The following is a 13,227-nucleotide window of genomic DNA, read 5'->3' as shown; positions in this document are numbered from 1 at the left end:
CACCTCTCCTCCCGAAATTGACCTCTCTTTCGGCCACCTCTTTGGATTCTCTTTTTGGGAGCATCAAGTAGCGAGCTTTTTTAATACTGTTTCCTTTTGTTGTGCCCTTGAGCTGTCTCCTTTGTTATATATATAAAAAAAATATGGTTTATGCAGTGAAGTGATCCCAGACTGGCTCCAAAACGTTGCATTTACTCCTTGGCCGATAATTAAAGTGAAGGTCGAGTTTGTTTTCCAGTGAATCATTCGTGTTGCGCTGAATCGCTGAAGATGGAAGTTTAGGGTCGTTTTATGAGATATCTCGCCGCCCAAGAACACATATTTGACAAGGCTTTCGTAGGAGTTGTGGGCATTTCCAGGGGTAGCTTTATGACCCTGGTGGTAGTGTGACCCTTCCTCTGTAGCATGAACCTAAAGAAACACACATTTGACAAGGCTTTCGTTGGAGTTGTGGGCATTTCCAGGGGTAGTTTTATGACCCTGGTGGTAGTCTGAGCCTTCCTCTGTAGCATGAACCTAAAGAAACACTCATTTGACAAGGCTTTCGTTGGAGTTGTGGGCATTTCCAGGGGTAGCTTTATGACCCTGGTGGTAGTGTGACCCTTCCTCTGTAGCATGAACCTAAAGAAACACACATTTGACAAGGCTCTCGTAGGAGTTGTGGGCATTTCCAGGGGTAGCTTTATGACCCTGGTGGTAGTGTGACCCTTCCTCTGTAGCATGAACCTAAAGAAACACACATTTGACAAGGCTTTCGTTGGAGTTGTGGGCATTTCCAGGGGTAGCTTTATGACCCTGGTGGTAGTCTGACCCTTCCTCTGTACCATGAACCTAAAGAAACACTCATTAGAACCCGATTGATCCATTCTTTGACCTTTACAAATAGATGATGCGATATGGCATAGTCTTGTAATAACAGCCTAAGTCTCTCTCTCTCTCTCTCTCTCTCTCTCTCTCTCTCTCTCTCTCTCTCTCTCTCTCTCTCTCTCTCTCTCTCTCTCTCTCTCTATTAACCAAGTCAAGTCACTCTGCTTCAAAACTGTGACCGGTACGCGCAGGAGGCGGTTTTGGGGCGGAGCAGCTTGATGACGTCACTTGGAGCCAAAACAAAAATTCCCGCCAGTTCAGGGGTGACTAAATTTGGGGCCGTGTGTGCACTCTGGATGTGCATTCTCTCCTCCTTTCACAGCGCGTTCAGGCAAGCCACTGACGAAAATATGTCCTTTTTATGCTATTGCGTGACTAATTTCAATGAATTCAAACGGCGGTGTGGGGTGTGAGGGAGGACATGTTGAAGTGATTGATTTAAATTAGTCCGCCTTTCCTCGTTTTCTCTAAAAGCCGCTTTCTCAGTCGGAAAAATTATCGTACTCAGCCTCGTATTTACCGGTTTCTGAGCCATCGCTATTACCAAAAAGCACCAATAATTAACCATTTTAACGATAACTATATATGAAGGCAGTTATTCGGTCGAGGAGGCAGATTTGAGGTCGGAAATCGGCAAACATTGGAGGCTGAGTACAACAATCTGGCAACGTTGGAGCCCGCCTTTCCACTCCAGCGTGCCAGATTGTCTTACTCAGCCTTTAATATTTACCGATATCCGACCCAAAAACTGCCTCATGAGCCCCAACAACGAGATATCTTTGTAGTCAGCGTATAATCGTTAATTCCTGATGTTTTTTTGGCAAAGGTTAAAGTTCAGAAACCGGAAAATGCAATATGCTGGGTACGATAATTTGGCACCGGGGAGGTCTCGAACCCACATGGCGGAGACTCAACCACGGGACCCCCCCCAATAATGGTATCTGATTTGTATTACAGGTTGTGAGTGGGGCGTACCAGGAGACCGTGATTGACACCTTAAAATCTCTCGAGCAAGACCTTAACCAGTCCCTGCAACACATATCGCAACCCCCTGAGGTGAACCCTGGTCAGAAACATGCTTCGAACGCTCCCGACCAGCTGCCTCCTCAGAACACTTCCCCTCCCCATGAAGAACGTTTCTCTCCCCCAAAAGACGTTTCTGGGGACTCTCACAGCTTCTTCCAGGATCTGACAGCCAGAGTGGAGTACCTCATCAATGTCAGAACGACCCTTGTGGACGCAGCTAATGGTATGTTTGGTACGGTTGAATTCATAGCTAGGCAATCTAACCACTGCACCACGGAGGGAAGTTTGAATTATGGATTGCTTGATAAATGGTAAAGCCTCAAATTTGGCCCGTCGCTGCTACATGGTAAAGCCACAAATTTGGCCCGTCGCTGCTACACGGTAAAGCCTCAAATTTGGCCCATCGCTGCTACACGGTAAAGCCACAAATTTGGCCCATCACTGCTACACGGTAAAGCCACAAATTTGGCCCATCACTGCTACACGGTAAAGCCACAAATTTGGCCCGTTGCTGCTACACGGTAAAGCCTCAAATTTGGCCCGTCGCTGCTACACGGTAAAGCCACAAATTTGGCCCATCGCTGCTACACGGTAAAGCCACAAATTTGGCCCGTCGCTGCTACACGGTAAAGCCACAAATTTGGCCCGTCGCTGCTACACGGTAAAGCCACAAATTTGGCCCGTCGCTGCTACCCGGTAAAGCCACAAATTTGGCCCGTCGCTGCTACACGGTAAAGCCACAAATTTGACCCATCGCTGCTACACGGTAAAGCCACAAATTTGGTCCATCGCTGCTACACGGTAAAGCCTCAAATTTGGCCCATCGCTGCTACACGGTAAAGCCACAAATTTGGCCCGTCGCTGCTACACGGTAAAGCCACAAATTTGACCCATCGCAGCTACACGGTAAAGCCACAAATTTGGCCCGTCGCAGCTACACGGTAAAGCCACAAATTTGGCCCATCGCTGCTACACGGTAAAGCCACAAATTTGGCCCATCGCTGCTACACGGTAAAGCCACAAATTTGGCCCGTCGCTGCTACCGGGTTAAAAAGTATAATTAAGAAGCTGTTCAAAATCTAACATTTGAAATCTCTCCGTCAAAGGCTGAAGACAACATTTTCAAACATGTTAGTCGCCTTTCAAGTTGAGTAGAGAGAGAGGGATAACTTAGTGTTTGTTATTAGAAAATTAGGATAAAATCTGATAAATATTACATTGAATTTGATTTGCTGGAGTTTACTTCCCCACAATTGCAAGTCCTCATAAGAAGTCATTCCTCAGAGCTTGATGAGGAGCTGGAGGATACCATCGGGCAGCGTGTAGCTCTACTGAGGGAGCAGCTGCAGGAAATGGTGAGTGTCGAGGGCTGCTGTGAGCCCTATATTGATGTATTACAAGACATCTCGCTGCCCAAGAACACCCATTGGACAAGGCTTTCGTAGGAGTTGAGGGCATTTCCAGGAGTAGTTTAATGACCCTGGTGGTAGTTTGACCCTTCCTCTGTAACATGAATCTAAAGAAACACTCATAAGATTAACCTAACCTAACCTAACCTAATCTAATCTAACCTAACCTAATCTAACCTAACCTAACCTAACCTAACCTAACCTAATCTAACCTAACCTAACCTAACCTAACCTAATCTAACCTAACCTAACCTAACCTAACCTAACCTAACCTAACCTAACCTAACCTAACCTAACCTAACCTAACCTAACCTAACCTAACCTAACATAACCTAACCTAACCTAACCTAACCTAACCTAACCTAACCTAATCTAACCTAACCTAACCTAACCTTACCTAACCTAACCTAATCTAACCTAACCTAACCTAATCTAACCTAACCTAATCTAACCTAACCTAACCTAATCTAACCTAACCTAACCTAACCTAACCTAACCTAACCTAATCTAATCTAACCTAACCTATCCTAAGCTAACCTAACCTAACCTAACCTAACCTAACCTAACCTAACCTAACCTAACCTAACCTAACCTAACCTAACCTAATCTAACCTAACCTAACCTAACCTAACCTAACCTAACCTAACCTAACCTAACCTAACCTAATCTAACCTAACCTAACCTAACCTAACCTAACCTAACCTAACCTAACCTAACCTAAGCTAACCTAACCTAATCTAACCTAACCTAATCTAACCTAACCTAACCTAACCTAACCTAACCTAATCTAACCTAACCTAACCTAACCTAACCTAACCTAACCTAACCTAATCTAACCTAACTTAACCTAACCTAATCTAACCTAACCTAACCTAACCTAACCTAAGGGTACATAAGGTCGAGAGTTACCTGTATACATTTTTAAGCCACGATGGCATATTCTCATATCTTCCTTTAAAAATGTTGACCTTATTTGCCAGATCTGGACTTTATTTACTTTTATTGCATGCAAGAGTTGATTCAAGTGTTCAAGAGAGTTGGAACGTATATTGGAAAATGTATTGCATATAAGTATATCTTCAATCATGTTAGGGGTTGAGAATCCTTTATCCGAAACTCCAAAATCGGAAAGTCTTTTGAACACTGACATGAAGCATTTTTTTATTATTATTATTATTATTATTATTATTGGGGGCTATATGGAGGTTGTCAGGATGAGGGATTTTCAACCTGTATCCCTTCAAATCACCCCAATGCTAGAGAACTGACAATTAGCTTATTCAGTAGGCCTAGCTTGGATCTCTGACACACCAAATATTGATGACATTCTGATGAAAACTTTACTTTCGGCAAATTTTTTCGTCCTTCGATGTGATTCATGTCAAAGGCTGAGTTGTAGATGGTTACTCCTTAATGCGATTCATGTCTTCATGCGTACTAACTAAAATTGTGTTGCGTATAGAAAGAATCCATTATCATACGAGTCATTAGGTCAAACTGTTGTGTTCTGTTCCAGTTGTGTTCCAGGGAGGCTAACACAGAACACGGACCCTGTCTTCCTGTTATCCCTGAGCACAAGGCCTTCATTCAGGAATTCACCGAGTTTACCGCGCAAGTGTCCCAAGAAGCCCACTCGGAGAAGGTGAGTCAGATATTATTGGTGTTGTCGGGTAGGCGGTGGCTGAGTGGTAGCGTGCTGGGCCCACATTCGCCGTGTGATGGACGACGCGGGTTTGAATCCCCACGCTACCACCTGGGATTTTTCAGTCACCGCCGAGTGGCTTAAAACTACCCACATGCTGTCCTGAAGACCACCCATCAACCCGGACTCTAGCGGAAACCGTCCAAGTGGATCAAGGAGGAGTTCCGTGGGGGCAGTGTGAGCCAATGCAAGATGGCGCCACTGTAAACACTTGCCTGCTCCATTGATTTTTGAAAACTTTTGTCCTAGTGCTGTGCGTTCCCAACTTCAATAACAATGCAATAACTAAGAGTAGAAAATGTGCCTTGGCTAAGCTTTAAGGTAAAAAGTTAATGATTATAGAAAATAGTTATTATTATTATTATTATTTTTTTTTTTTATGTGTATGCCTATAGTCCCGGTAGGCTTGCTTGAGGGGCCTAGATGGTGTTCGGCCCCAGCCCGTTATGGCACAGGCAAGTGTTTATAGTGGCGCCATCTTCCCTTGGCTCATGCTGCCCCCCGGAACTCCTTGATTCACTTGGACGGTTTCCGCTAGAGTCCGGGTTGATGGGTGGTCTTCAGGACAGCATGTGGGTAGTTTTAAGCCACTCGGCGGTGACTGAAAAATCCCAGATGGTAGCGTGGGGATTCGAACCCGCGTCGTCCATCATGCGGTGAATGTGGGCCCAGCACGCTACCACTCATCCACCGGTTGGTAGATTGTTATTTCAAGATGTACGTATCTCTGTTGAATATCAAATGATTATGGTAATGATGGTCGATCTTTCCCACAGGTTGAGGTGCTTAGAAGTCAACAAGAAATGCTCCACAAAATCCTTGAGGACAATCAGGCGAAGCTGGGGAAGGTGTGCCAAGCCTTCCTGGGCAGTGTGCCGGAGCTAACCAATTTGGAAGGTATGGGATTTGCTTATAGGTCCATATTCTTAACCTAACCTAACCTAACCTAACCTAACCTAATCTAACCTAAGCTAACCTAATCTAACCTAACCTAACCTAACCTAACCTAACCTAAGCTAACCTAACCTAACCTAACCCCCAAACTCACATATTTGGCAAGGCTTTCGTAGGAGTTGTGAGCATTTTCAGGGGTAGTTGAATGACCCTGGTGGTAGTTCAACCCTTCCTCTCTACCGTGAGTCAAAGAAACCACTACTTAGAATCTGATTGATCTCATTTTTTGCCTTTCGAAATAGATGATGTGAGGCATGGGAGCATTCAGGAATACCAATGTTACTCTTGCCATCCAGTTGTAGGAAAGGATATGCACAGTTGTAGAGATGGCCTTCTTACTAATTTCATAAGCTCTTTAAAATTTGGGCGGCTTTTCCGATACCCTACGCCCCTGTCCACCCAGCAGTGAATGGGTACCAGTTATTAATCGGGGGTTGTGTCCTGTCTCCTGGGGTCTGTTCCCTTCTCATATAATTCCTTCCCCTTCTGTCTCTCTCCGGCATATGACCACAGATGTTGCGCTGACTAAACCAAACTTTCCAACTGTTCCCTTCTCCTATAATTCCTTCCCCTTCTGTCTCCCTCCGGCATATGACCACAGATGTTGCGCCGACTAAACCAAACTTTCCAACTGTTCCCTTCTCCTATAATTCCTTCCTCTTCTGTCTCTCTACGCTGCTACACGGTGAAGCCACAAATTTGGCCCGTCTGCTACACGGTAAAGCCACAAATTTGGCCCGTCACTGCTACACGGTAAAGCCACAGATTTGGCCCATCACTGCTACCGGGTTAAATACCAACCCACACAGTATACCTTCTGATGTAACCACACTTCAGGTTCTTTCTCACTAAAACTCGGATTAAAATTTCTCTCTGACACAAATTTCTGTTCCCCTACTTTCAGAACTCGAGGGTAAGGTCCGGGCACTAGTGGACAGCCTGGAGGGCACATTGGCGCAGGAGGTGGTCTGGGTTGAACAGCAATACAAGGACCTTCTGGAACAGTATATTCAGGAGCAGGATGTCAACAACCAGGCGTGTACAAGGACCTACAGCCGACTCATCGACTCTCTCACCCACCTACTGCAGGCTGCTGAGGTACTGTCTCCACCCACTGACCCACTTGTAAACAATGTCATATGATACTTGTAAACAATGTCATATGATACTCTCTCTCTCTCTCTCTCTCTCTCTCTCTCTCTCTCTCTCTCATTGTCTGATTAATTAGACTTCATTGTAATATTGTATGAAATTTTGCTGTAATAAAAAAAACTTAATGCATGATACCCATTGCTTAAAAGCCAAATTGGTATATTAACCTGGTAGCAGCAGGGATCATGTTTCTTAATGGTCCCTCCAAGCGAGAAAAATGAGAAAAAATCACCCCTCACACAAACCATTTCATAATATATATCAAAGCATTTGTGATCAGATTATGTATCATCTATTTTGGGGGTTTATATCATGGCACAAATTTGGCCCGTCACTGCTACACGGTAAAGCCACAAATTTGGCCCGTCGCTGCTACACGGTAAAGCCTCAAATTTGGCCCGTCGCTGCTACACGGTAAAGCCACAAATTTGGCCCGTCGCTGCTACCGGGTTAAATGTCAACAAGCTGGAGACTGTCTTTTATGAGCAACAACACTCCTTATTTTTACAGGGTGGTTCAAGGGAGCAGATGGAGGATAGTTCAAGTGATGTCTGTCAGCTGCAACAGAATCACTTGGATAAGATTCAGCACCTTGAGACTCAGCTTGCTGCCAAGGATCAGGAGGCCCTGGTAAATGTGTTGGCAGGAAGGAATACAATGGAGTAGATATTAGAACTTACCTTGCCTATGTAGCTGCTCCTCACGGCTCTATCCTGGGCTAGGGGGCCTCGTGGTGCAGTGGTTAGCACACTCAGCTCACAACCGAGAGAGCCCGGGTTCGATTCCTGGGCGGAGTTGAAAAATTTGGGCGGGTTTTCCGATACTCTACGCCCCTGTCCACCCACCAGTGAATGGGTACCAGGTATTAATTGGGGGTAGTGTCCCGTCTCCTGGGGTCTGTTCCCTTCTCCTATAATTCCTTCCCCTTCTGTCTCTCTCTGGCATATGACCACAGATGTTGCGCCGACTAAACAAAACTTTCCAACTGTTCCCTTCTCCTATAATTCCTTCCCATTCTGTCTCTCTCCAGCATATATATGACCACAGATGTTGTGCTGACTAAACAAAACTTTCCAACTGTTCCCTTCTCCTATAATTCCTTCCCCTTCTGTCTCTCTCCGGCATATGACCACAGATGTTGCGCCCACTAAACCAAACTTTCCAACTGTTCCCTTCTCCTATAATTCCTTCCCATTCTGTCTCTCTCCAGCATATATATGACCACAGATGTTGTGCTGACTAAACAAAACTTTCCAACTGTTCCCTTCTCCTATAATTCCTTCCCCTTCTGTCTCTCTCCGGCATATGACCACAGATGTTGCGCCAACTAAACCAAACTTTCCAACTGTTCCCTTCTCCTATAATTCCTTCCCCTTCTGTCTCTCTCTGGCATATGACCACAGATGTTGCGCCCACTAAACCAAACTTTCCAACTGTTCCCTTCTCCTATAATTCCTTCCCCTTCTGTCTCTCTCTGGCATATGACCACAGATGTTGCGCCAACTAAACCAAACTTTCCAACTGTTCCCTTCTCCTATAATTCCTTCCCCTTCTGTCTCTCTCCGGCATATGACCACAGATGTTGCGCTGACTAAACCAAACTTTCCAACTGTTCCCTTCTCCTATAATTCCTTCCCCTTCTGTCTCTCTCCGGCATATTACCACAGATGTTGCGCTGACTAAACCAAACTTTCCAAACTGGGCTGTATATCACTAGAGGGGCTGGCCTTTCTACCTGACCTATCTTGCTATATCAGATCTTGTGGTCTGTCATATGCATCTCACTTTAGCTGTACTTCTTGTCTCTAAGTTACCTCCTCCTCCCTCCTCAGTGTGGGTCAGCCGAGGAGGGCAGGTCACTCCTCCCTGATGCCTCTGATATACTTTCTTTCCCTCTGCAGCAGCATCTCCAAGGCGTCTACATCGAAAGGTGAGCACTGCTGTCTTGCCCTTCTGTGGTTGAATATTTAACCCGGTAGCTACGGGGGGTCATGTTTCGTACGTTAGGTTAGGTTAGGTTAGGTTAGGTTGGGTTAGGTTAGGTTAGGTTAGGTTAGGCTAGGTTAGGTTAGGTTGGGTTTGGCTGGGTTGGGCTGGGCTAGGTTAGGTTGGGTTAGGCTATGTTGGGCTATGTTAGGTTAGGTTAGGTTAGGTTAGGCTAGGCTAGGTTAGGTTGGGTTAGGTTAGGTTGGGTTAGGTTAGGTTAGGTTAGGCTAGGCTAGGCTAGGTTAGGTTGGGTTGGGTTGGGCTAGGTTAGGTTAGGTTAGGTTGGGTTAGGTTAGGTTAGGTTGGGTTAGGTTAGGTTAGGTTAGGTTAGGTTAGGTTAGGTTAGGTTAGGTTGGGTTAGGTTGGGCTGGGTTAGGTTAGGTTAGGTTAGGTTAGGTTAGGTTGGTTTAGGTTTGGCTATGTTAGGCTAGGTTAGGGTAGGTAAGGTTGGGTTAGGTTATGTTAGGTTAGGTTTAAGGCTCCTCTAAGTAAAATAATGAGAGAGAATCATCACTCACACAAACCATTTCATAATATATATCAACGCATATCAGTTTACGCATCATCTATTTTACGAGGTTTATATCATGACAGAAATTTGGCCTGTCGCTGCTACACGGTAAAGCCACAAATTTGGCCCGTCGCTGCTACACGGTAAAGCCACAAATTTGACCCGTCGCTGCTACACGGTAAAGCCACAAATTTGACCCGTCGCTGCTGCTGGGTTAAAATTGGACTGGATCATGTAATATATTTAGAGACAGGGCGCAGGAGTATGTCAGGGAGAGGGGTGAAAGATCCTTGAGAAACAGCAGGCAAGGAGGGAGTGTGGATAGAGAGAGATGGAAGCTCTTCTGCTGTGGCCATCCCCTGGTGGGAGATTCTAGGACCAGGCGGCAGAGATGAATGAATGAGTGAGAGTTTGTATAAGCAAGCTTGATGTATAACTGAAATCTGTTTTTTATGGGAAGTTATATCTGAAAGTAAGCAAATATTATGAATGAGAGTATGTCATTAGCAAGCTTGATGTATAAAACTGAAATTTGTTTTTTATGGGAGTTATATCTGAAAGTAAGCAAATATGAATGAGAGTTTGTATAAGCAAGCTTGATGTATAAAACTGAAATTTGTTTTTTATGGGAGTTATATCAGAAAGTAAGCAAATATCATGACTGAAAGTATGTCATTAGCAAGCTTGATGTATAAAACTGAAATCTGTTTTTTATGGGAGTTATATCAGAAAGTAAGCAAATATTATGACTGAAAGTTTGTCATTAGCAAGCTTGATGTATAAAACTGAAATCTGTTTTTTATGGGAGTTATATCAGAAAGTAAGCAAATATTATGACTGAAAGTATGTTATTAGCAAGCTTGATGTATAAAACTGAAATTTGTTTTTTATGGGAGTTATATCAGATAGTAAGCAAATATTATGAATGAGAGTATGTCATTAGCAAGCTTGATGTATAAAACTGAAATCTGTTTTTTATGGGAGTTATATCTGAAAGTAAGCAAATATCATGAATGAGAGTATGTATTAGCAAGCTTGATGTATAAAACTGAAATCGTTTTTTATGGGAGTTATATCTGAAAGTAAGCAAATATCATGAATGAGAGTATGTCATTAGCAAGCTTGATGTATAAAACTGAAATTTGTTTTTTATGGGAGTTATATCAGATAGTAAGCAAATATTATGACTGAAAGTATGTATAAGCAAGCTTGATGTATAACTGAAATCTGTTTTTTATGGGAGTTATATCTGAAAGTAAGCAAATATTATGACTGAAAGTATGTCATTAGCAAGCTTGATGTATAAAACTGAAATCTGTTTTTTATGGGAAATTATATCAGATAGTAAGCAAATATCATGAATGAGAGTATGTCATTAGCAAGCTTGATGTATAAAACTGAAATTTGTTTTTTATGGGAGTTATATCTGAAAGTAAGCAAATATTATGACTGAAAGTTTGTCATTAGCAAGCTTGATGTATAAAACTGAAATCTGTTTTTTATGGGAGTTATATCAGAAAGTAAGCAAATATTATGACTGAAAGTTTGTCATTAGCAAGCTTGATGTATAAAACTGAAATCTGTTTTTTATGGGAAGTTATATCAGAAAGTAAGCAAATATCATGAATGAGAGTATGTATAAGCAAGCTTGATGTATAACTGAAATCTGTTTTTTATGGGAAGTTATATCTGAAAGTAAGCAAATATCATGAATGAGAGTATGTCATTAGCAAGCTTGATGTATAAAACTGAAATCTGTTTTTTATGGGAAATTATATCTGAAAGTAAGCAAATATTATGACTGAAAGTTTGTCATTAGCAAGCTTGATGTATAAAACTGAAATCTGTTTTTTATGGGAAATTATATCAGGCAGTAAGCAAATATCATGACTGAGAGTATGTCATTAGCAAGCTTGATGTATAAAACTGAAATCTGTTTTTTATGGGAGTTATATCAGATAGTAAGCAAATATTATGTCAACTCAACTTCCTAATTCATATAAGAATGCAAAGATCTCCAGGGTATCAGGACGCCTCTCCTCCCGAAATTGACCTCTCTTTCGGCCACCTCGATTCTTTTTTTAGGAGCAGTGAATAGCAGGCTTTTTTATATATTATTGTTTCCATTTTTTGTGCCCTTGAGCTGTCTCCTTTGCTGTAAAAAGAGAGAGAGAGAGAGAGAGAGAGAGAGAGAGAGAGGGAGAGAGAGAGAGTTAATTCATCATTCAGCAAACTACTCTATACAATCCCACATTTTCATTAGATTTTCGACCTTCGGAAAATCATTCATTCGCTGGAGTCACACAGAAAAAAACACGGAGAACTCATGTTGATATTACTACCCTCAGGGACTGGTACAAGAAGACGGTTGGACTTCTCTCGCACGTGACGTTCCAGCTTTTACACTACTACAGGGTGGCAGAGAGTCTCACCGGCCAGCCCCAGCAAGACCCCTCCTCATCCCCTCACCCTGCCGACATCTCCAGTCCTGGCAAGATGGTGGATCTGTCCTTCCGGTCGGACTGTGTCGGGGAGGAGGGGGAAATGCTGGCCTTCAGTGATGATGGAGTGTTGGCTACTGGGCTTATGGGAAGGACAGCTTTTATTAGTGACGGGGAGTCTGAAGAGCCTGAGTCAGCCCTGGACAGCTCAGTGGTCAGTGAGGGCATGCTGGATGACTTTGACAAGGATGAACAGCTGCGCGCCCTTCTGGAAAGGTCATACCCTCAACTCATGGCCATCCTAAGGGGCCGGGTTGACATGGTACAGGTGGCCAGTCTAGAGAAGGAGGTTCAAGAACTTACCATCTCCCTTCAGGCCTCGGCAGGGATGCTTAAAATATTTATCCATTCAGTGTCCAGCGACAGAATCAACTCATCTACACACACCTTGAAGGACGAGGGTCAGGAGGAGAGTATGCAAGACTCCGCCCTGGAAACAAGTCACTCCCAACCCAGCCAAGAAAACAGCGATGCAAAGGATGTGTCGCTGACCTCCTGTGACCCTCTCAGCGCTGCGCAACAAGCTACAAAAGATGTCCGTCCCCCAAGACCAACACTGCAGGGAGACCTTAGTACCATATCCGAGGGCCTAATACAGCTGCTATCCCAAGAAGAAGCCCTGGCAAGCTTCACCATGTTAGCCCCTCAGGACCCTCAGAATAAGGAGCAGCTCAGGGCAGTTCTGTGTCAGCTGTGTGAGGCTGCCCAGGCCACAGCCAGCCTCAAACTGGAGCTCCATCACACTAAGGGTTTGCAGCAAGGCTTGGAGGAGGAACGTCTCACCCTGCAGGAGGAGGTTGCCCGCCTCACTCACTATAACAAGAACTTGGCCCGGGAGCTTCAGGTAGGTGTAGGCTCTCCGGTAATGGCAGGGGGCTTCGTGGTGCAGTGGTTAGCACACTCAGCTCACAACCGAGAGAGCCCGGGTTCGATTCCCGGGCGGAGTGGAAAAATTTGGGCGGCTTTTCTGATACCCTATGTAGCCCCTGTCCACCCAGCAGTGAATGGGTACCAGGTATTAATTGGGGGTTGTGTCCCGTCTCCTGGGGTCTGTGCCCTTCTCCTATAATTCCTTCCCCTTCTGTCTCTCTCCGGCATATGACCACAGATGTTGCGCCG

The 13,227-nt window shown here is 44.2% G+C and overlaps 1 protein-coding gene and 1 long non-coding RNA gene across 7 annotated transcripts in view; one reads left to right on the top strand and one right to left on the bottom strand.

The window, feature by feature from the left end:
• Positions 1-13,227, top strand: part of LOC126987741 (A-kinase anchor protein 9-like) — a 139,402-nt gene that overhangs the window by 59,016 nt on the left and 67,159 nt on the right. For 5 of the 6 annotated variants that reach the window (XM_050845054.1, XM_050845041.1, XM_050845063.1 and 2 more), the window contains 8 exons: positions 1,825-2,116; positions 3,178-3,248; positions 4,819-4,944; positions 5,781-5,901; positions 6,863-7,056; positions 7,621-7,740; positions 8,943-9,040; positions 11,956-12,952. In XM_050845054.1, coding sequence (XP_050701011.1) covers positions 1,825-2,116; positions 3,178-3,248; positions 4,819-4,944; positions 5,781-5,901; positions 6,863-7,056; positions 7,621-7,740; positions 8,943-9,040; positions 11,956-12,952 — 2,019 coding nt within the window. The remainder of the gene's footprint in view (positions 1-1,824; positions 2,117-3,177; positions 3,249-4,818; positions 4,945-5,780; positions 5,902-6,862; positions 7,057-7,620; positions 7,741-8,942; positions 9,041-11,955; positions 12,953-13,227) is intronic. The other variant, XM_050845047.1, reaches the window with a different exon arrangement.
• Positions 8,351-13,227, bottom strand: part of LOC126988130 (uncharacterized) — a 54,845-nt gene continuing 49,968 nt past the window's right edge. Inside the window, exon 2 of the long non-coding RNA XR_007741521.1 lies at positions 8,351-8,437. This is a non-coding gene — a long non-coding RNA (uncharacterized LOC126988130). The remainder of the gene's footprint in view (positions 8,438-13,227) is intronic.

Source organism: Eriocheir sinensis, chromosome 6, assembly GCF_024679095.1.
Source record: "Eriocheir sinensis breed Jianghai 21 chromosome 6, ASM2467909v1, whole genome shotgun sequence".
NCBI classification, from domain to species: domain Eukaryota; kingdom Metazoa; phylum Arthropoda; class Malacostraca; order Decapoda; family Varunidae; genus Eriocheir; species Eriocheir sinensis.
Note: the sequence above shows the minus strand (reverse complement) of the source record. Positions and strands in the feature narration are given on the sequence as shown.